At 42.3% G+C, this 23927-nt stretch overlaps 2 protein-coding genes across 4 annotated transcripts in view; both read left to right on the top strand.

Moving 5' to 3' along the window:
* Positions 1 to 29: 29 nt before the first annotated feature.
* On the top strand, positions 30 to 7388 carry nln (neurolysin (metallopeptidase M3 family)). The gene is made up of 13 exons (XM_076083444.1): positions 30 to 70; positions 494 to 744; positions 1135 to 1283; positions 1444 to 1548; positions 1758 to 1860; positions 1947 to 2107; positions 2987 to 3122; positions 3605 to 3971; positions 4923 to 5124; positions 5218 to 5404; positions 5487 to 5615; positions 5836 to 5972; positions 6074 to 7388. Exons 1-13 carry the CDS (start codon positions 30 to 32, stop codon positions 6224 to 6226), a joined length of 2121 nt encoding a protein of 706 aa, XP_075939559.1. The 3' UTR covers positions 6227 to 7388.
* A 141-nt stretch (positions 7389 to 7529) lies between these two features.
* erbin (erbb2 interacting protein) overlaps positions 7530 to 23927 on the top strand; it is a 44639-nt gene continuing 28241 nt past the window's right edge. For all 3 annotated transcript variants that reach the window (XM_076083411.1, XM_076083438.1, XM_076083432.1), the window contains exons 1-2: positions 7530 to 7874; positions 16940 to 17014. The gene's annotated coding sequence lies outside the window, so the exon portion shown is untranslated. The remainder of the gene's footprint in view (positions 7875 to 16939; positions 17015 to 23927) is intronic.

Raw genomic sequence — 23927 nt, forward strand, 5'->3', positions numbered from 1 at the left:
ACGGAAAAAAACCGCATGAAACCGCTGACATGTGCGCGCTGAGAGTTGTAGTCTGCCGAGCGCTTTGCAGGTATGCTTCAGGATGTTTAGTGCAGCTTGTTACATTGAACTATCTTCATTTTATTATTTTCTGTTTGTTTTATTAGCACCTCTTAGTCATAAAAAATATATTGAAATGCTAGCCTCTTGCCCCCACTAAACAAAATAAATCACTGAAATGTTTATACGTTTTGGCAGCGATTTGCCACAGCTGTCTTACAAATTATTACATGCTTTTATGTTCTTGTTTCTAAAGGCTTGCCATGCCATGAAACTCTACACTAAGTGGAAAGAAGGTCACCACTCACTCAGCATGGTAGAAATGCTGGGCACGTCTAAGTGTGCCCTTGAAGAATGTATGCTTACAGTAGTGCCACCTGTTAAATCCAATCTGAGGCTGCAGTACTGTTTTTAAACGTTGAGGTTAACCGGGGGGGTGTCTGATTCTTCACAGCGTCTCCAAACCTCTCCTGAGAATGACCATCCAGAATGGGTACATGATATCTGCCAGAGACTGCTGCCAGGCAGGGAATAAGATAACCGCACTGAGATGGGACCTGACCCCAGATGACATCCGCACCAGGACAGATGGCCTGATAAACAGAGTAAAGGCGGCCTATGATGACATTGGATCTCTACAGATAGAAAATGTGTCCGTTGAAAACACCCTGAAAGCCTTGGCTCACGCCAAGCTGGATTATGCATGTAAGTGTTATAGAAGTCTGGCCATAGTCTGCATTTTTTTCTTGTCAACAAATGCATAAAAAAAAAAAAAAAAGAAAGCCAGAGCACGCATTGAGGATTTTATTATGTCCATTGACTACATTTTCCATCAGCACTGATTGGGCATCCACATAAAAGGTGGGAAACCTTCCCTTTAACTACGGCACCAAATGTGTATTCTTCCACAGCTGAAAATAGTCCCAGACAGACAGTTTGGGTTAAAAGTTGCTAAAAGTCTCCATGTGATTTGTTGTTAATAAATAACTGTTTTAAAAAAAAAACATATCAGGCTATTTTTCCTGCATACATTTCCCAATTTTGCACAAAGTAACATTCATGGGGCCTTCTTGTTTTATTTTTCTGTTCCCGTAGCATCGCTCCATGTTCTTGATTTCCCCCAGTACGTTTGTCCTTCTAAAGAGGTTCGGACAGCGAGCACAGAGGCAGACAAGAAGCTGTCCGAGTTTGACGTGGAGATCAGTATGAGGGAAGATGTGTTCAAGCGAATCACAGCCTTGCAGGTATGCCTTACTATGTCGCAAGGTTGATATGAAAACTGTCAAAAGTTAACCGTTGCCAAATATTATTCCAAGCAGGAGTAGCTGGCCGACATGCATCATAAATACCGTGGAATTAATGAAAGAAGTGTGGTTGTCTGTGTGATTTATTTTTTTTTAACAGAAAAAGCTCCAAGACAACCTTTCACCTGAAGAAAAGCGATTCTTAGACAGACTTGTTACATTAGGCAAGCGGAAAGGACTGCACCTGTCTAAAGATATACAAGAGGTAATCTGATTATGAAAGCTACTTTACTTTTGACCATTTTGATCAATTTTGAAGTCGTAACAAAGGCTAGCCTTTTATTTTGAAGTTTTATTATTGGGCTACTCTTGTGTTTACATTTGGACCACAAACTGTAATTTTACAATAATCATGTTACATCCTAGAAAACGAATGTAATGTTGCTCACTCTTCTTTTTCTTTTCTCTCCCAAGGAAATAAAAATAACCTACAAGCGTATAAGTGAACTCTCCATCGAGTTTAACCAGAATCTGAATGAAGACAATACCTTTCTTGTTTTTTCTGAGCATGAATTGGGTAAGCTTATTCTGCATAAAACTCAGTCTGGTATTATTACATATGCTTTGACGAGTTCACTGATGGTGTTGCCCTCTTCTGTTAAGGTGGGCTAGCTGATAGCTATCTCAATGGACTGGACAAGGCAGCAGATGGGCGGTATATAGTGACACTTGAATATCCCCAGTACTACCCCCTGATGAAGAGGTGTCACATCCCTGAGACCAGGAGGAAGATGGAAACCGCTTTTCACAGCAGGTGTAAAGAGGTAACTGGAGTCTGATAATACATCCGTGTGTCCGACACTTCCCCGAACACAGCGAGATCTGTCTGTTATTAACTCCAGTTGATGCATGTACACCTGCAGCTTTATCTGGAGGAATACTGTTACTTATACTTATGTTACTTATTTCAAGATTCAAGTTGCCTACTTGCACACAAGGATATCAGAGGAAATGATGTATGCACGTAATCCAGCGTTACTGTTTGTAATTTGATCTCATTGATATGAGCTTCACTGTTTACCGTTGACTTTCATACAGCTGTATCAGCTGTAATAAATGACTGCTAATGCAAACCACTCTTACTGCTGCTGGCACATTAAAAGCATTCAACTGGTCAAACAGGAAGTGGCTTTTATTGTGAAGCAGGAAGCGATCTATTTGACCAGGTGGTTAGCGCTGACCGCTTTTTTGCTACAGTGGATCACTTAACTATTGCGGGGAGTAACGGAACAAGGAGGAGCCGCCTCGGTTAGGCTGAAGTGGCCCACAGAATGGTGGGGGGAAAAAAAAGGTCAATTACTGACTGACTTCTTTATTAAAAGAAGTCAGTCTGGATGGAAAATGTCATGAGGTCAAGGAAAGATATGAAGGAGAATTCATGAGGACTTAGGAAAAGACAACCACGGTGCTCAGAGAGTCCGACTGGGAAGGTGGATATTATCTGTATTATCTCCTTTCCTTCTATGGTCCAGGGTGGTCCAGTGTTCCCTATGCTAAAGGAGATAAGAAAGGAAGCATTGAAGCACTTTTCATGAGCATTTTCTCATTATATTATACATTTTATGAGAAAAATTAGATATTGTGTAAAATGTTCATATTGCATACACTAGCTGATGTGTTTATCTTGTTTCTTTTTTTTCCAGGTAAACACAGCAATCCTTGAAGAGTTGATAGAACTGAAATCAAAGGCCGCAGACTTACTTGGTTACACTTGCCATGCGAACTATGTGCTGGAGATTAACATGGCCAAGAATGCAAGCAAAGTGTCTGACTTTCTAGGTATGGCCCCTTTGACATGGTTCCACTCGGACACACACACACACACACACACACACACACACACACGGCCACATACATGCAACGCGTGTGTAATTTGAGATGAAGGAAAAGGGAACTAGAATAACTAGAGGAGAGAAATGCTCCACCTCATGCATGTGGTGAATGCTGCACTACATTCCTCTCATATGTAGTGTACATACAGTAATATGCAGTCGTATATAGAAGTATGGCTAATGATCAAGGTCATATATCACAAAGTGGGAAAAGGTATCGGTATCTTGTTATTTAAGGACAAATCTGTTTAGAAGGGACATAATTGATGATTAAAAAGGGTATAGAAATTAATAGTGGGAGTCATGACTCTGTGCTTTAAGTTGAAACATAAAAAAAAGGACCGACATTTCATTATGAGACAAAACACAGTCTACATATCTGAGCTGTGTGTCTTTGGCTATGAAGACTTCTTTCTCCCCACTCTACAGACACATTCTATGAAACACTGAAGCCCATTGGAATCAAGGAGAGGAAATACATTCTTGCACTGAAGAAGCAGGAGTGCTTGATGAAGGGCTACCTGTTTGACGCACAGATCAATGCCTGGGACTTACCCTACTACATGAATCAAGTGGAGCAGTGCAAGTTTGCTGTGAACAAGGACAAACTGATTGAGTATTTCCCGCTTGACGTGGTGACGGAAGGACTGTTGAGCATCTACCAGGAGCTGCTGGGTCTCACGTACACGGAGGTGGAACGTGCTCATGTGTGGCACGAAAATGTCAAGCTTTATTCAGCCCAGGACACTGAGACAGGAGAGCAGATCGGCCAGTTCTACCTGGACCTGCATCCAAGGTAGAGAACGGGTCACTTTAGGGCTGCAACTAACAATTGTTTTCATTGGTAATTTTTCTATTCTTTGTTTAGATGTCTTGTTTTTTTTTCCGACCAACAGAATCCCAAAGCTTTTTGTAAAGCTGGAACGAAGGAATGTGTTGCATTTTTGCTTGAAGAATTATTTGAATTCATCAAAATTGCTGTTTTTTTTTTTTTCCTTTTATTTTCTGTCAATCAATTAAGTGACGACACTAATGGGAAATGTATGTTTAGATATGCAAATGATGCGTTATCTTATCAAATATGTGATGATTTACATACATTCTCAGAACAGAAATCTGAACTTTGCATACAGCCAGGTTAAACAAAATCTTGTTTCAGTGTGTTGACATATCTGAGTCAAAGGTCTCTCAAAGGAGTTTTTATTTCTCCCAAAATTGGAAAATGTGTCAATATAGATTTAAAAAAAAAAAACTATTTTCACCATGTTTTTAGGAATAAAATGTTGTCTAGCTCAGGTTATGAATTACTTATGAACAAACCCTTCTGTAATAACCTTTAGAATAGAGATGGGAATGAAACTGAACAAAGTTGGATGTATGTAAGTGCTACTGAAGTGGAGATTTGTCTGAGAAAAAACTCCACATTTTGAGAAATCGACCTTTAAAGATATGTATTGTAAGGTGACATACATTTTTCAAAACACTACTGAGAAATGGGGGGAAAGAATGTAACTAATAGATATCGCCTGGAAACTTCCCCAGTTCATTACTTACATTAAGACAATTTTGAAGTTTTGAAAGAACACGTGTCATAGAAGCAAAATGGCCCAAAATTGACTGGTGACAAAAAAATGTTGCCTTGGGTGTCTCCCTTTTAATAGATTCATTAGTTTATCCACCATCAGTCCTTGATCTTTGTAATATATCAGCCTGGCCGTGTGACATTTGCGAGCTTATCTTCCACCAGGGAAGGAAAGTACGGCCATGCCGCCTGCTTCGGGCTCCAGCCCGGCTGCAGAGGACCTGATGGAAAACGCCGGCTTCCGGTGGCGGCTATGGTGGCTAACTTTACCAAGCCCAGAAAAGGTTGTCCATCTCTCCTCCAACACCATGAAGTGGAGACTTACTTTCACGAGTTTGGTCATGTTATGCACGAGCTCTGTTCCAAGGTAGGCCATCAGCAGTTTCATTGTGTTTGCATATTGCGTGTCTGTATATTGATTAGAACGATGGAGCGTGAACTTTTCCTGTGTTCTTGTCAGACCACTTTCTCAGAATTCAGTGGAACCCTGGTGGAGACGGACTTTGTGGAGGTGCCTTCGCAGATGCTTGAGAACTGGGTTTGGGAGAAGGAGCCTCTGAGGAGAATGTCTCGCCACTACAAGGACGGCACCCCGATCCCAGACGATCTGCTCGACAAACTGATCGCATCCAGAGTCGCCAACACCGGTCAGACAAAAAAAACAAAAAAAACATCTAACCATAGAATACATACAGAATTCAAGAGTGCTGACGTGTTTATCCTCTACAGGACTGATGAACCTGCGTCAGGTAGTCCTCGGTAAAGTGGACCAGTCGCTACACACCAGCCGGCGTGCAGACACAGCTGAGGTGTTTGCAAAGCACTACCGGGACATCCTGGGTGTTCCTGCTACACCAGGTTGGTTGTAACATCAGTATTAGTGATGAGAATTGAGAGTATTTATTTAATCCTCTCCCATGAGGGCGGAAAAAAAAATAAAACCTTAATGTTGAAATATAATAATAATTAATTTCCTCTATGAAACACATGCAGAGGACCTTTTTGTGTTTTTTGGAACGTGTTAATAGGTCATAACAAAGACCTTTTTGATGTGATGACAAATAACTTCTTTCTGCAGGTACCAACATGACAGCCAGTTTCAGCCACTTGGTTGGAGGATATGATGCTCAGTACTATAGCTACCTGTGGAGTGAAGTCTACTCCATGGACATCTTCTTCAGTCGTTTTAAAAAGGAAGGTGTTATGAATCCAAAGGTGGGTGTGATTATTATTATACACCATATATATATGTATAAATATACCTATAAACTTGTAAGCATACATCTCATTGTTTTGTGGAAAATGTCTTTTATCAGGTTGGAAAAGAGTACAGAAGGGTGATTCTGGAGGCCGGGGGCTCTGTGGACGGCATGGACATGCTGAAGACCTTCCTCGGACGTGGCCCATGTCAGGATGCCTTCTTTCAGTGCAAAGGACTGATTAAGTCACAGAAAACACAGACGCTGTAATTTCATATGTTCTTTAAGAGTCTTTTTGTCAAAGCAATGTATCATTTTGTATTTCCTGGATGCAAGTCCACATCAGTAGAAAACATGTTACTTTGTTTAAGTCCTTCTACTTGATTTCTACCTGGCGACATTTGTTCAAATGTGCGGTTGATCATGAAGGGTCCTCGTGATAATATGCATTATTTACCTTATTCAGAGCAGACATTTAACTGGTCATAGTGACAAACACACAGGGGGTTCTTATTAAAACATTAAAAAACGACTTTATTCTATTCAAGTGTCCCAGTAAGACGCCAATGAACAATACTGTGACCCTGAGAACCAAGCAGCTGTTTTGTAACTCCCTCTTAAGGATTGAGGGAGACATTACATTTGTATTCATGTTACTAAAAATGTTAATATGTATATATATTTACAGATGTAGTGATTGGAAGCTATGTCAAAGCTACAGAAAGATTTGAAAATGTGAAAAGCACAAAGAGGATCTTAAAAATGTTTTACGGCAAGATGGCTCACAAAGCCTCACTGAGAATGCCGGCAATATGTCTATATTAGTTCCCTCCTTTAAAAGGAATCAGTCTATTGGGAGAAAACATTGTATTTTGGGGAATTAAAATTCCCATGCAAGGAATAGTTCTATCCTATACACCAGGGGGCGCCACGTGATAGCAAATGTTGGTATGTGAGTTTCAACATAAGACAGAAACATGTATGTTATCGTTGGCGTAACGCCTTCTACGCTGTAAAATGACTATTTCTTATTAATTAAAACCATGTACTTATTGCTGCCATGAAGGCTTTGTAAATGATGAAAACGCCTTTTATGTACACATGTAGATTGATTTAATAAAATGTCTTATCTTTGCCCACTTCCAGTCTGTGTGATGAATACCGATCCGTGACCTAATCAGAGGGAAAGGAAATCGATCGAGGGCGATACTGTGAAGTGTTTGTGCGAGATACCGAACGCATCATCTTCTGGGTGGCTCGGTGGAAGCGAGAGAAGGCGACTTCTGGTGGCCAGCCTACTCCTCCATGCAGGCGCAGAGGTCGCAGGGAAGAGAAACCCACCGCTCCATGTTGCTCTCAGACAGCCTCGATGTAGCGTCGGACGACTGCTGAAAAAGCTGCTCGATTGAAAGAGAGAGAAAAAAAAAAGAAATTATGACTGAAAACATCTGGGTGCGGCACACTTTTAGATGAAAAGGTTTCGCTCTGTCGGAGGTCGTTGGCATTTTTTGCCTTTTTGTATTTCCTTGCTGTGAATGTCGTGGACATTTTGGATTTTTTTTTTTTTTTTTAATGCTTTGTGTCATTAAGTGTTAACCAAATTAAGGAGCGTTTTTTTCCCCTGTCGCCGTCGGTTGGTTTGAGTAAAGTAAATACTTTTGATCGTGGGGACGACGACGCTGAACAACTTGAGGACGGTTTGCTGAGGAGGAGAATTGTGCGTAATGGGCCAGCTTCGACTTGCTCTTTAAGGGGGGCAACGTTAGCTCGCTGCTAAACACACTAGCGAACCCATATTGAACTCAAGCAAAGCTGTGCAGCTAATGCCCACTTCCCGACATATATATTTTGGGATAGTAGCACCCTGCCCCACTACCTGGACACCACTGACTGAGACGCTGACTCGACAGTAATCCAGGTAAGGCTCTTTGTTTGCGCAACTTACTGCTGCTGTCTGCGGGGCCCCACACGGCATGCTAGCGTCGATGCTAGCTGCGTAGCGCCGAGGTCCCATTCTGACGCTGTCCCGACTTGAGTCTTGCATTAATTCTGTGCATTCTTTAACATAAATCTTAACGTTAAAGCCTTTTTTTTCCTGCACTGTACCCGTGTTGTTAAGTGTTGTGTCCACATTGAACCTTAACAAGAGATTTCAGCAGCTGTCTGTGTTTTCGGTCAACAGCTGTACGGTACACGGCTGCCCGTTCTCAATGTTGCTTGGCTACCAGTTTATCGATTCTCTAGAATATCCTGTATAACGCAGCCTGGTACAATTGAAAGCCAATAACCTGGGGCTATTGTACTTTTTACTGCCATTCCCAATATCACAATGTAACAGCTGCACTGCAACAACAACAACAGCAGCATCTTTTGTTGCGGAGCATCTTCAGCAGCGCATCGACGGACGAGGGATTAGTCTTCTGTACGGTCAACAAATCGCCGTTTTCGTTTTCTCACCACTTCACTAATCAGATTACCCCCCCCCCCCCCCCCATTTAACTCTAATGTAATTTAATCCTGTTAATATTTGTGGTGGATGCGGAGTTAATCTCTAGGTTTGATTTCGGGGAATCCCTGCAGGTCCATCCATTGACCTCCACTTTATTTATTTATGTAATTTTATTATACTGAATGGTACTCTGGGAATGCTGTCAACATCAACAAACATCAGGAAATCATGGAGTAATTCACGTTCAGGGGGAAATCACAACAAGCCTGCAGGTTATGATGTATATCTGTGGTTGTAACGCACCAATGACAGCTTGCAATGTCGGTTATGGACCAAAACCACTCGGACTGTAAACACAATTAGACATATTTATGCATCCTTGAAAGTGGAGGCCCGCTTTATGTTCCCACAGACAGCATGCAGCATGTTAAGATACAAACTCTGCAGCTGTTTCATACATTAGGTAGATGATTGTTCTCCGGCCTGCTTGCTGAAATACAGAGAATGTTCCTCCTGCGTTAAAACTCTGGCGTTGTCATCTAGTAAAGCAGATCCGGTCTCTGATAAGCCGTCAAAGGCCATCCCCGCTGTTGTATAGTGTAAACAAAGGCCGGGTCGTATCAGCTGACAATGTTGTGGGCCCACAATCTGAGAGCTGGTGGCCAGATGTTTGTAGATGACTATCTTCTGGGCCTCAAGAGTTTGGGGTAAAGTCTTCAATCAGGATAATACAGTTCTTCTGCCCTCCTCTCCTCTGATTATATGCGAGACTGATCTTCAATATTATACACTGCATAAATCACAGAAGCATGCACACAGTCACTCTGCAGTGGTGTGTTGAATTGAATTGATCAAGTTCCTCATATGATCATTTACAACTGACCTTATCTAGACTGGAAGATAAGGCTCGCTCTAACAGAGGCCCTCTACTGCACTGCTCTTTTTCTCACACGAGTGCCAAAATGTTCTTGATACAGTTCGTTGTGCCACTCGGAGATGGAAATAGAACTTCAACAAAAGTGGCGAAGCCATGTTTCCTTATCTTTATTATGCAACAAAAAATGTTGCCCTGGCTCCATAATGGTTAATCCAAAGCCCATAATGCTTTCGTGGGGATGTTTGTTTTCCCCATATCTCTAAATCATTCTTTGAGTCTGAGAAATAACACTCTAGACGGATTAGGCATTGTAATGGTCAACCAGGTTAAAACCATGTTTTCCTGAACAAGCCTCAAACGGCTCTAAACTCAGCCTGGTCTTCCTCTGAGGCAACACTTTTAAAAGCCGAATGAAGTGGTATCTGTATGTCAAAGGTGATGTAATTCCTGTTGAAGAGGGATATTATGAGTGATCATCCTGAACTGTGAGCCAATGGGATATCAGAGTTGGGGCTGTGTGATTTCATAGGACGGTCAGAGGGCGGAATTCCTTTTAAAATTGGTATCAAATTTCCTTTTCTATCCCCGGTGTTTGTGCTGAACGACTGCTGAACGCATTGTGTGCGTTTGACATTTTATATCCGATAGGGAAGCTTTTTTTTTTCTTCTACATCTTCTTTCACAGTGCGGCTTGTGTGACCATATAAGTGCACATTTTCTCTCCCAAGTTCAGCAAGTCTAGCCTTGAATCTACAGTTGTGCTGAAAAAGAAAGCGAAACAATGCTCGAGCAATGTGTCAACAACGAAGCTGTTGACGTGGAATAAAGAACACGTGGGGTTAACACTAAATGCTCATGTGGCATTGTTGACTTGCCGCAGTTGATGGCGTGTAGATAGTGAGGAAACCTGTGAGCCGGTGTACACATGGCACAGTTAAGCTATCGTCGCATGAAATCTCTCCCGAAGCAAACTTACGATAGTCTTGAATGGACGAATGCATTCGTGTTTCTTTGTTGTTCTTGTTCTTTTTTTTAAAAGACGTTTGGCAAGTTGTGTGACTTAGGTTTTGTTGTGTGTAAGCAGCTGTTAGCAGGTGCACACAGAGCGAGCTGTTGCATGTGTTTTATTTTACTTTCAATTATATATTCTATGCTAATGATCCTTACAGAGCTGAAAGAATGAGTCCCTAAAGTCGGTAACTTGAACTATTTTGATCTTGATCCTTGCTGCTGTTTATTGTCATGTGTGATGGTAAATTAAATATCTTTCGGTTTTGGACTGTTGACCAAAACAAGTGGTTTTAACACCCTGGGCCTCAGAAAACTGTGACGTGTATTTTCACTATTTTGTGGCACTTTTATAGCCCAAATGATTCATAAAGATGATCTGCAGAACAGTCGATGGTGTAAATGATCGTTTGGTGCAGGTCTGAAATGGATTTTTTTCCAAGTGAGCATAATAAAGATCACTTACACTCATTGTAAGCTCCTCCATTGACAGAACAATTTGAGGATCTATTGTACCAGTGAATTGTAGCGGGGCGTTTTGTTTTCTATTAACCCCACCTCAACAATAAATCCTCAACATGTGTGGAGCAATGCGTCATCGTGGAGATTGGGGACATGTGTGCTCTACTGGAAACACTGTGACAAACTTATTAGCCCAATTTCAACATAACTCTGATGAAGCCAGTTGGAGGTCCACCCAAGTAATTCATTTCAATTATTTAAAGTTCTTGGCATCGGCGGCTCCTTTGTTGTCATTTCAAACTACCCAGAAACCTCTGCAACAGTGGTGTGGAACTCATTTTAGTTCGTGGGCCACATACAGTTTGATCTTGAGTGGACCAGACTAGTAAAACCATTGCATTATAACCTCTAAATAACAAAATCTCCAAAAAAAACAGATGGCTGTTTCCTCAAACCTGTCCACTCTTTATTTATTTATCTTCTCTGTTCTCGCAAGTTCTTTACATTTTTCGCAATGTTGAGTCTTATAATATTATATTCCCTGAGTACTGAAATGTACTGTGAACACACCAAGTTCGCTGGCCTCCTTTCTTCTGTGAAGAAATATGAACGGGTCCATTTTTCTTGGAAAACCCAACAGTCCATGTCCACTTTACTCCTCAGTAAAGTGGACATGGACAAAGACACTTCCCACGGGCGGCTCCTGCAGGAACAGAAGCTTACGTGGGACAAAGTTGTGTCATGTAGCCTGTACGTAAGCAGGTGGGATCTATAATGGCGTATCTAGCATAGGACCCCCAGTGAACTAGTAGGAATAGTCCTCCAGTGGGCCGGATCGGGCCCTTTTGGCGGGCCGGTCTGGCCCTCGGGCTGTATGTTTGACACCTCTGCTCCACACCGTAATGGTCCATAGAAACGTTATCACCTCATTGCTAAAGATAGTGCCCTGTGCCTGGTGTGGTGAAGGCAACTGGCCCTTTTCTGGTCCATGTAGTGATACCTTCCTGCTTTATAAGTTACCGAGAGGAAAACGGGAGCTCGCCGCTTCCATTCCTGCCGTGTTTCACATCCATTCCAGTTCGGCTACAAGAAAGAGAGGGTTCAACACGGTGGTGGCATTCTAAGCCAACTTCTGTGACAGGCTGGCGCTCTGCACACAGTGTCGGTGTTTGATCTGGCGCGACATCTTTGTTTGCGCTATTAGGTAAAATGCCGTGTTTGTGCATGTGCTCTGACCGGTTTGGGTAGGAGGTGTTTTTTTTCTTTAGAGCCTTGCTGCGGCTTTTCCATGACCCCTCTGAATCTCTGCCGAGGCTGCTGATAGCTGTGCGTTTCCTTGAAGCAGGTGAAAGCATGCAGCCGAGTCCAAAACAATGGATGATGTGATTGCAGGCGGTGACTAGAGTTTTGGTCATGTGTTGAAGCAAGGTCATGAGTTTAGACTGCCACCGGAGGAGGAAGACCATTTTTGGTCAAACCATAGTCATGACCGTGTGGAGCAAAGGAAGAACTGTGAACAAGATGGCAGTGTGCAGGTATTTTTTGTCGTCTTTTCGTGAAGATGTTTGTTTTCCGAGGACCCACTAAGGTTTTCTGTATGTGCCTCCTGATGATTGCATGGGATCACACTCAGCTGCACGGCTAACTTGATCTGGAGCAGGCTATATTCAGACCAGGGATGTCCCGAGCTGATATTTATAATTCATAACAGCGTTGCAGTCGCATTGACCTTCCTCAGGCTGTATAAAAAGCACGGACACACACCTCTCGATACCAAATGTGTCGGCCTTTAAAGAGACTGGTTTGTTCTCACTGTTCTTGAAGGTACATTAAGGGTTTGTTTGGTACTATTTCACTATTTACTTTCTCATGATCCTCAAAAACGAAGCTACTTTTAGAGCGTGATTGATTTCTATTTTATTATATTGTATTTAGTCAACACACTTGTGTTGTGGAGATTTTGATTTACGACCTGGTGAAGGTCTGTGGCAATATTTAAACACCACTTTGTTTTTCATTATGACAAATCAGTCGACGATATAAACCCATGTCTATGGATTTTTTTTTTCTTGGTCTGTTGCCCACTTACTATTAAAGCTGGCTTAACAAATAGCAGGTACATTATCTCCACAACTGTAGATATCAATATTGAATGAATAGTGAGTGCAATGAAGGCCTTTCATACACCAGATGGAGGGGCCATATCGTGCTGTATTTCGACGTGGTATTTGTGGGGAAATGTACATTTGCATAGTATTTGACATGCGGTTCTATCAGTTTTAACATACATCTGTGCATCCAGATTCTCCGTAATGATTTTCCTGCTTCTGTGACCCAGTTAGGAGAACATCTGTCTCTGCCTCATGCCGTCTCGCTGATTACTGATATCCAAACAAGAAGAATGCAGAAGAATTTATGTAATGGAAGAATTTTGAAAGTCTTTTGAATTACCAAAGAGGAAAGAAAAGTAACCCATGCAAGAAGTGGTCTGTTGTAATGTCGGCTACAGATATGCGTAATATCTCTGCTATGGAGCTGCTTTCATACTTGATCGTATGCGCTGAAGGCCGGGCAACGCATCGACTTCAGGCCGCCGACGCACGACAAGTGGCCTGAGCTTAACTCCAACAATACCTCAGCACACCGTAGATACATCTATAACTCATAAAGAAGACGTGTATAATATCCCGGGTCAGTGTGGTCATCCTCACTGTAAGCAGTATTCCTAACAGACTTTATATATCTGATTGGATGCTCAATGTGCAGCCAGTTCAGTGATATGATATCACTGAATAAATGCACTGAGAGTCTTTTATACGGTTTGGGACAGTGATTGAGCTCAGAGCCACCTGGTTCTTCCATATTCATGTTCATTCATGTTCACTGCAGAGGAACATGCAGCCAAGAAAAGGAAGGTATTTTTTTAGGTTAGTCAGTTTTATGGAAATAGTTTGGCTACAAAAAGTACAAGGTTGACCAAAAAGCAGGTCGTTTGTCATCGTCTGGCACAAAAATGACGTTGACATCTGCTTACACGTCCTACAAATGATCCGAATGTCCCTCCAGTGCGGTCCATGATGTGTTTGACCACATATGGACGCGTCCTCTGGCTACCTCCAATTTGCTGACTCATTGTGTTTTGGGTAAAATCACACCTGTGTTCATTTGTAAAAGGATCGCCCAAGCTGCTTTTATTTAGTGCCAAAGGTGAGCAGCTTGCTGTTAGCTTAGCGTTATAACTGAAATGATATCAAACCTGGCTCGTGTTCACAGGCTCTAATTGGTGGGTTTTGGCCCCTAAAGAATCTCCATATTTGGCTTTCAGCGTGCCGTGATTCAAACCGGCTGCACAGGCTGGTCACCACCTTGTTCACTGGCTCCAACACACCACTGCCTGCTTATGACGTCATGTGACCATCAGCACTTTGAGTATAGCTCTGTTTACATGTGTTTATGTCTAGCGCTGGAGTCTCACCCGTTCCCACCTTGCTCCACGAGTATCTCCTTTCAGTGCTGGTGTCTTTAAGCGAACACACCTTTTAACTGCGAGGAACAGTCTTAGTGTTTGACAGCAGTCTGAGACGGAGCCAATCTGATTAGAGTTTATAGTGTTCTACACGGGGAACGGACCGGCCCGGACAAGGAACAGATAAACTGGAATTACTGATACGCAACTGGTCCAGTAATGGAAACTAATGACATTATTACCATAGCACACAAAACAAATGAGCTGTTGTTTGCTCTGCCGATGGCCTCCACCAGTCACACAAAGGTTTGCACGTGAAGTCAACGTGTACCTGTAATGTATTTCAATGAAAGTTAACTCCATATGAGACGTAAATCATGAGCATGGTTATAGTACGGCATAATTATTATCAGTGCATTAGACTGAAGTTAGCCGCTGCTCTGCTGAGACCATGTTGTATGTTTAGATAGCAAGCACGGACGTTATTGTTTCGTAAGCCACAAGAGCGAGCCGAGCACTGCTAAAGGCCATGTCTGATCATTACAGGGCCACTTCTGCTGAATATCTATCAACGTGCACGTGATCAACTCCTGATATCGCCCCATTAATCTGCGGTCAGCTTTTTCCTGCTCCAAACGTCATTATATCGGCCTTTTTCGAAGTCCACTATTGTTCGACGTCTTCTTTATAAGGTTCTACAGAACATACGACGGGCTTAAAATACCTTTTGTTCCTAACCTTTAAAATTGCATGCACCTCGCACCTTCCTCGCCACTTCGGCCAAGACGATATCCAACATCCACCACTTCAAAAGATGTTATGAGACTGTGAACATGATGACTTTTTTTATGTGCTACAATATATATAGTTATTTTCCCCATTAATTAAAAAAAAAAAAAGAGTTTCTCAGTCAATGTATGAGTTGGCAGCTATACGTGTTTATGTATAACTGAGGATCACGTAAAAGAACATAGCCACTGATCACTATTTGTCTGCCAAACATGCACGTATAGTCATTAGCTTGCTTATAAAATCAACGAGAGGTAACCGTTTTCTCATCCTCCATTTTTAACCCCAGTGACGTCGATTAGATGCTGGATGCACCGTCACATTGCCATCAATACAAAATGCAAATCAGCTACGCCTTTTTAGACGTTAATTATTGATTTATAATTCATTGAATTCCTGAAGCAGAAGCACAAGAATGTCATTCTGGAGTCACTTCCTCATTGATGCAGCGTAAACAAGCTGCAGGTGATTTCCTTCTCCCGCCTCCTGTTGTTTCACAGTACGGCTGCAGCAGCGACTCTCTGAATAAAAGTGCAAGTAGCTGCAAAGGAGGCGAAGTCTGTTGGTGTAACTGCAGCGCCCCTTCCCCCACTGCCCACATCCCCAATTTGAAAATTCGTGCACTATTCCAGTGTGTGGCGGAGGGAACTTTTGTTTGGCAAGAGTCAGTATCCCAAATAGATGAGATGAGGATAAAGGCGCCCGAGAGGAAGTGGAGCAGAAACTAATGGGTGTCAGTGCAGTCCAATGTGTTTGCAGCTGATTGAAAGACCCGATGAATAAGTCAAAATTTCTCTTTTGCTCCCCCTCTTTCTCCTGCCTGTTTTTTGATCCCTCCCTCTTCCCTGCTCTGTGGCTCTATTGTGCTCGGTGAGGATGGTGGAGGGATGATCCTATCTTTTGTAGCTGGCTCTGTTTGTCTCAGATCAACTGGCAAAGCTAATACTTCTGCAGACATGCACGGACAATCCTCGGCATTGTGTGGCGCTCTGACCGGAGAAGCGAGATTATGCCGGCTTTCTTTGTGCATTACAACGCATGTTGCTCTAATGCTGGAGCAGTACAGTCTTTAGTAGCAACATGAAAACAGCTGGATCATTATTTTATTCCTAATGTGTGTCTATCCATGCGTGGTGTGTGTCCTCAGGCAGTACTAACTAGGCGGAGCTTCGCTATTTCAGTATCTGCTAAACTTGTTAAATTCCAGCCGCATTCAAGAGCTCTTTGTAGTTCAGGAAGCATTTGCTGACAAATCACATTTTTTTTGTCGAACATACTGAACATTAGCTGCAAAGCCGAGACCCCTAGTGAGCGTAACTTACCATGAAGGGAGAGAACGAGCTTCTTCTGACCTAAATCTGAGTGCTAATTAACGTGCACTATGGAACATGTAAAGAAATATCTTCCAGCAGCTTCATCTAATCCCATTAGCCGGTTTCCATTTTTGGCAGTCGTCCATCACCACTCAAGGGATCAGACAAATGATCAATAAAATATGTATTGCAATCAACGATAGTCTTCTGCAACTTTGGAACTTTTCATATTTATGTCTGGTGATGTTATTGTGCCACTTTACGTCTGTTTTACATTTGAATAATAAAAACAAATTTAAATCTAAAGGCATTTCACAGGACAGTTAATCAGTTGGGCAATGTACGGTATTGTGGTTGTCTATCGTTGTATGTTAGCATGCAATTCACAGCTCTATTCCTCACTAATGAAGGGAAACCTGCCGTAAAACACCATCGAAGGTTGTCAAAGTTGCCATCTATTAAACTCTATTAGCTTTTAATAAGTTATTGCACGATAATTCCACAATGTATTCTGCTAGTTGAGGTGCAAGAGGACTTCATGATTTTCAAACCGGTTTGTTGTTGTTTGTACTGTTTGCTTTATGTGTTGTCTTTTGTCTTTTTTGTCCTTTTTCCTTAGATAAGCAAATTGTCGCGGTTGGATCTATCATCAGTCGTCCACTGGGATCCAGGCGCTTGAGTCCTAAATGACAAGGTATGTAAAGCAGCCCATTAATGTCACGCAGCGTCCTGATATCAGCGATGAGGGGACGGAGGCTAAATCTCTTTATTGTGGCGTTTGTTTTTTTGGATTTAGATTTAATTTTCCTTCTCTTGAAGCAAACGCGTCTGAACCAATTTTGGTCTCACGGAAGTGATGTATGTCGAACATGACTACAACTCTTAACAAGAAACAACAGGAGGGCCCCACCCTGATCTCCCGGAGGCTTGGTGACGTGATACACCTGACAAACTAGCTCTGTGTGCAATCAGCATCCGATTTCATCTTAAATGAGTGAAGAAGAAATACCTCCCGAAGCCTCATAGTTATTTCAGACCGTGCCCCATTGACAAAAGAGTACAATGCGGTTAAAAACTCAATGCCGATTTGATACAAAATGTCGTCCTTTAACCCCCAACAAATGTTGTGTAATAGACCGAAAAATATCTTCAGCAAATTATTGTGGAACAGCAGAGGACAGGGGTTGAGACTGATGTTGCTGTACTGAACTTATAACAGGGTGGTCCTCCAGATAGCACATTCTCTATGGTACTACTGACAGGAACAGGTTTGGCTTTAAAAGCTTGAGTCTTTGTCTGTTTGCTTCCACATTTACTCGTTTGACTACTTGGCTTCTCCTGTAACTCATAGCTGCTCTGTTTGCATAACTTTCGCACTGCTGGAGGCTTTGCATCAACTACACTCGATACTAATCTCTAATTTCCACAATCTTTTTTTATGGATTTATTTTTATTTTTAATAAGCTAACACCAAATTACATGGGCAGAAATCTATTGATGTGCTGCTACATGATGATTACAAGGTTTCACTATGTAAACAGACTTTCAGCACAGTGATCAATACAGTTTAAGGACCGATACAGACCACCATTCATTCACACATTAGCTAGTAGGGATGGGCGGTATACCGGTTTTATCACCGTCACCAGTGTCACATTTGGCGATGTGGATTTTGCAATAAGGCCTTTACTGTGATAGACACACACACACACACACACACACACACACGTTTTGGTTGAGTGAACACGGACATTTTAGGTTAGCGCAGACAAACCAGGACGAAGTAGATTTAACACTCGAACTACGTCACATGTAGGTCTACACACCTCATTTTCATTTGTATTTATAGCCAATAAACACATCTGTTTTTAGAAATATGTCTTTCTTAATATGTTCCCTTACATTGCCACGAGAGTTAATATTAGTAGAATTGTGTTTAAGTGAAGTATGCCTTTTTAATTGTGCGTTGCAGTGATATAATACCATCACCGCAAAAAAAAGAAATCCCCTGCGGTTCACTGGGTTCTCCGGCTTCCTCCCACAGTCCAAAGACATGCGCGTCAGGTTAATTGCTGACTCTAAGTTGCCCGTAGGTGTGAAAGTATTCACCGTCTCACGTAGAATTTCTACTGAACAGCAACCCTCCCCACCCTGCAACCCCGAATAGGATAGGCGGTCACGGTTAATGGAGGGATACAGTGGACGTCATATCGCCCATCACTAGTGCATGGGGCCTAATTTAACAGTTCATTTGATTGTGTGTGACACCAGTTTACAGAGCGCATCTCTCATTGGAAATCCGCTTTTTGTCCACACTATGAAGATGAACTATGTCTTTTTATTTTCATTCTCAGACGAGGACAATTTGTTCCGTGCCGTACTGTTCCTGATTCAACTGTTTATAAGGAGCTGCACTTTTACCTTTCAAGGCCGGTCTCAAAGCGTCCAGGAGCTTTTAGCGTTGGCTGCTGCTTTGGTGTTTTTCTGGAATATTCACAGCACTGCCGTTGCATTCGAGATCTTTCTTTAAAGTTGAGATTCCTCCATTTCTCTCTTTGACATGATATATTTTCAGAGAAAGATGACTTATTTTAAAAACATATTGCTTTCTGCTTTTTCATTGTTTACCGTTTTAAAACGGTATTTAATGAGCAGACTGTATGACTTTAACTAGACATTTGGGGAAATATTCTCCATTTCCATATTCTCCAGCAGGCAAACATGGAAAATGTGGCAGTTGTCTGCATGGATTCATGGCTCTGACCTGAATGTGTCTGACCTGCTTATTGAGACTTGGCAAACAGCATCTCACTCCCTCTGTCTTTCTCGCTCACATGGACAAACAGACAAACGGCTGTGTCTGATGCTAAGTCCTGTATCTCTTTCCACCAGGGAAGCATCATCTTCTGAACCATAGCGATCACTGAGAGAGCTTTTTAAGTAGATATGTTGGTGTATAAAGCGATGTACATGTATGTTAAATCAAATACATTTCAGAAGACCTGTCTATAATTGAGTACCACGCAAAGCGAAAGTAAGATATTCACCTTCACTGTGTGCTGTATAGGTTTTATAATATTTCTTTTTATGTCTGGCTTGCTTTATATCCATTCCTCTGATTTATTCTTTCCATTCTTGGCCATCTGTGCGAGTAGCCTCGATCATGAGCAGATCGCCCTCCAGGTCCTCCCGAGCTCTGTGAGTTGGAAACGAGACGAGCAACGTTGTTCTGTAACACTTGAACACACCGTACATCCATATTTGCACACTTGGTTCACTGTGAACACCGATCGGCTGCCTCTCTCTCATGTCATGGTTCACAATAAACCGAAACGGTAAATAAAGTAACCGTCTAAGTGTCACATGGGAGTGGTTTGAGTGTAGAATGAATGAAGTTCTGCATTAAGGAGACGTAGCCAGACTCTGAACAAATATTGAAGTTTGATTTCTAAAAGCAATGGCGGTCGTGCAAAACGGAGACTTTTTTTTCCCCCTTCCTTTCTGTCATTGTGGATATGTAATTGAAACAGATGGCTGTTGTTAATTTGTGCCGTCTCATGGTTTACTCCGTCCTAATAATATGCAGCATGACTGGAAGACATTCCATTGTTTTTGCAAGTTGCCAAGGAGCTGTTATTGTCTGCTGACGTAGCATTAGTGCGGTGGGTTATGGTCAGTCGTGGGTATTGTTTGCATTAAGATAGTTTGGCAACAGAAACTTGTAAATGCATCAGTTTAACCCTCCAATGTTGCTGTACTGTACCTTTTTTTTAAAGTATCTAAATATTTATTTTCATGTGACATCAAGCCGGCAACTTTTCTACCTTTCTTGATTAGTGTTTAGCTTTAAAGATAACCTGAAAGCTACGACATAGACTCTCCTCCTTTACCCTTATGGTTATTGTGTCATTGTTAATGAGGGCTAATGTCATTGATCAGGTCTCCTCTTTGCAGAAATGAATCTCATGGGCTCATATTTAACTGGATCTCATATTTAATTAAGACCTAACCGGCAGGGGGGATGTTTGGGCCGACTGCTATTTATAACCAGCAGGGCTCTCTCCTCCTTTGCCCTGGTTAGCTTTTAATGAGGAAGGAACTGCTCTCCAATAATCCAGCCTTTCCTCTGAAAGACGTCTGACCTAATTGTATTGATTGAAGTTTTTACTTATTTTTTTTAAATGGTATGGACAAAAATCATAGCTGAAATCATCATTTAGATGTGTTTCAAGCGTTTAAGCTTGGAGCTCATCCAAATGGTTTGCGTGAAGCTAACTATCTGAACAAATCCATGTTCTACGCCTTTTAGAGGAGAGGGGAAAGTGAAGAAACAGTTATGCAAACCCTTCTTGCAGGTCAGCAGTGGACCTGTTCATCTTGTTGCAGCTTGTCACATTGAGTTTTCAGAATAGATGTCTTTGCCGTGGGTTTGTAGCACTCTGTGGGTCCATAAAGAGCTCTCAAACATTGCGACCAGTGTAGAAATGGGAGAGAGAGAGAGAGAGAGAGAGAGAGAGAGAGAGAGAGAGAGAGAGAGAGAGAGAGAGAGAGAGAGAGAGAGAGAGAGAGAGAGAGAGAGAGAGAGAGAGAGAGAGAGAGAGAGAGAGAGAGAGAGAGAGAGAGAGAGAGAGAGAGAGAGAGAGAGAGAGAGAGAGAGAGAGAGAGAGAGAGAGAGAGAGAGAGAGAGAGAGAGAGAGAGAGAGAGAGAGCTTTGCCAACGAAAGCCGCCAGCTCACGGCTGATAAAGCAGCCAGTTCATTCATCACGGCGCCTTTGAAGCACAGACGACTAATATCCGCTATACCTCGTCAATAAACGAGGCCTCTGGCTACACGTGTTTCCTCGGCTTCACACGGAATACCAATCGGCTGAAATGATCCAATTAGCCTTCCTCCACATTCACTTCACAATGCCACACACATTTAAAGGGCTTCTCTGCAACTGTGGCTCAGGAATAAACACATATTTGAACTGTGACTTTACCTGCAGGTAAAAAAAAAAACAAAGACTTTGCAAAGAGAGAGAACCTCAGCTGAACATGTTGTTTCTGGGATGAAAGCGTAACATTATTTTTCCTTCACCTTCTTTGAACCGGCGGTGGAATTGACAGTCAGTGGTGAGCGTGTCTCACAGGATACCCTGTTGTTGCACGTCTCAGCAGAATTGTCGTCAGTCTTCGTGTTGCCAGGAAGTGGCTTTCAGAGACGCAACAAGGTAGTCCGCAGAAGGCTGTGGTTGTAGTTCTGATCATGAAACCGAGCATAATATTTGACCTGCAAATGCTCATTTAGGACTCAATTCACCGTGCCTGCATTAATCTGACGATACAGTGCGGTGCAGAAATGCCAGGGCTGCTCTACATATTTTCGACATAGTGACATTTTACTGTCACCAGTGTGCATGAAAGCTCAGAAGATGAACATGCGTATGAATCACCTCGTAGCGCGGTGGAGAGGACTTAACCTTTTGGAAGTGGACCGCCTTGTGCCTCCTCCGTCCCTCTCCGGGGGATCCATGACTTCTCCATAACCTGAGAGTTGTGAAGACCAGAACAAACGAAGTGGAAACGGGACTGCATCCATTTGCCCAAGGCCCATCTCAAGAAAATAACGTGGGAATTATTCATTAGGGTAATTACGATGAAGTCATCTCAAAGGGAATCGCATGGATTCCGAATATCTGCACCGCGAGCCCGGCTGAGTGTGCAGAAAGTAAAGAGAGAATAAAATGCAAGTTGGTGTCAATTAGATGTGATGGCGAGATGAATTTGGGAATATCACCAGTGTGTTTTAATAGCTTGTGCTACTTTTTTCAATAACATTAATGTTACACATGTCAACGTAAACATTCACCTCAGTACATTATATGTGTATATAGTTGTTTACTGATATTCCAGTTTGTACAGCTGTCATTTTAATTAAGGGAGAAGAGTTTTACGACATAGGTATGTAGCTGTGCGTCATTGTGTGTGTGTGGGAGGACTGCATCCATAAACAGTGTGTTTACGGTCAATGCAGGGTATTGTAGCTGATGGTGAAACAGACGGTGGCTTCACTGAGCACATATTCTCTTCCTCTGTGGATACTGAGAATTAGTTTTTATTTCAAGCATTTCCTCCTGCTCAGCAATATGTTGTACTTCATGATCTGCTCGTTGTGTAACTACAACATTTTAAAATAGATGAATAGCAAAGTCATACTGAAACATATTGTGGTATAAATGGATTTATTTAGGTTGCATGTAAATGTTTGAATAGATCCGAATCTTGTTTTCATGGTGCGTTCAGTCTGTCACAGCCAGTGTGCTCACAGTAGAAAATTGGGCAGATGCTGTAAAAGGGCACTCTGTCTTTGTCACAGATCAGATTACTGACCCTCATTTCACAACCAATTCAAAGAAAACAATCATGGTTTTGTTTTCTGGAGTCACGCAAGACCACTGAGACCTAAGAGCTCTGGTGAGAACCAAAACCAGAGGGAGGGTGAAACTGGAACTTCAGGTTCCACTGAGCTGCATGTCCCCCGCGACGGATCCTGAACAACACGGCCGTCTTTCTATTTCAGCTGTAATACCAGCCGTCGCTTTTTGTCACAATATACATGGATCGCTTCCTGTGTTTAGTTATCAAGCCCTGCTTTGGAGGGGATGCCAGCATGTTAACCACCAGCTGGGGGTGGGCGATATGGGGGAAATATCACGGTTATTGTCAGGCAGGATCTTGTTGTGATTCTTTATTATGTTGGTTTCATTCTCTAATTGAACACTTTCAACATGTATCCGCTACTTTCCCAAAAGTTTTCATTGAAAACTAGATCCTGAATGTGTTAACTGCATGGAAAATTAAAGGTCAAACTGCCTCCAACGTTGCCACACGACCTGTTGCTGATAAACAAAATAGCATTTAAAGCACCGGCGCAGTGCTCACTCCTGCTTAAAGTAGAGATGGGGGCCTAATTGCATTTTGGGAGATTTTTATGTAGCTGCTGCGCTTATCATTGAGCGGCAGCCCTCACCACTATATGTGAAGGAGACTCAGACCTGCAGCTTATAGAACGTGCACGATACTACCGATCTCCCTGTAAAGGCAGATTATGGAGACGTGTCAAACGTTCACGGTCTAAATATCATATCGGACGCCTGCGGTGGTAAAATAAGGAAGAAGACGTGGCTGTGGGTCTGAGCTCTGCTCGTGACTGCTTGGTTTGAGAGTACGGAGGCTGGAGACACACGGCTGTGTGTGTCTTAGTCAGTGGTTCAACTGTTGTCCTCTTAACTCAATATGCCGCTGCATTATTGAGAAGCAGCAGTTCTCCTGTTGTGCCGGTTGCAGTTGGATGTGATGCTGTTAATGAGGCGCCCAGGGGAAAGACCTCACAAGGGACCGTTAGTACTCTGCGCTCCACCACCGCTACACATCTATTTTTTATCAACTGTAATTGAAGTTAGACATTAATAAATATAACTTTAGTAGCTACAGTTTAGGGATAATATAACTACAACACCTGCTTATTCATTCTGCACTGTTGTATGTTTGTATTCACTGAGATGCCAAATCAAATGATCATGCAAGTAAATAAACAAAACATAGTATCTAAACATGGCTGAAT

The sequence above is a fragment of the Anarhichas minor genome, unplaced genomic scaffold (genome assembly GCF_050575085.1).
Source record: "Anarhichas minor isolate MPS153535 unplaced genomic scaffold, ASM5057508v1 ptg000002l, whole genome shotgun sequence".
In the NCBI taxonomy this organism is placed as follows: Eukaryota; Metazoa; Chordata; class Actinopteri; order Perciformes; family Anarhichadidae; genus Anarhichas; species Anarhichas minor.

Bases quoted from the DNA above. Each gene is read 5' to 3' on its own strand.
- nln (XM_076083444.1), top strand. From the start codon at position 30: ATGTGCGCGCTGAGAGTTGTAGTCTGCCGAGCGCTTTGCAG. The intron at 745-1,134 runs GTAAGTGTTATA...CTGTTCCCGTAG, and splicing joins CGCCAAGCTGGATTATGCAT to CATCGCTCCATGTTCTTGAT. The intron at 5,616-5,835 runs GTTGGTTGTAAC...TTCTTTCTGCAG, and splicing joins GGGTGTTCCTGCTACACCAG to GTACCAACATGACAGCCAGT.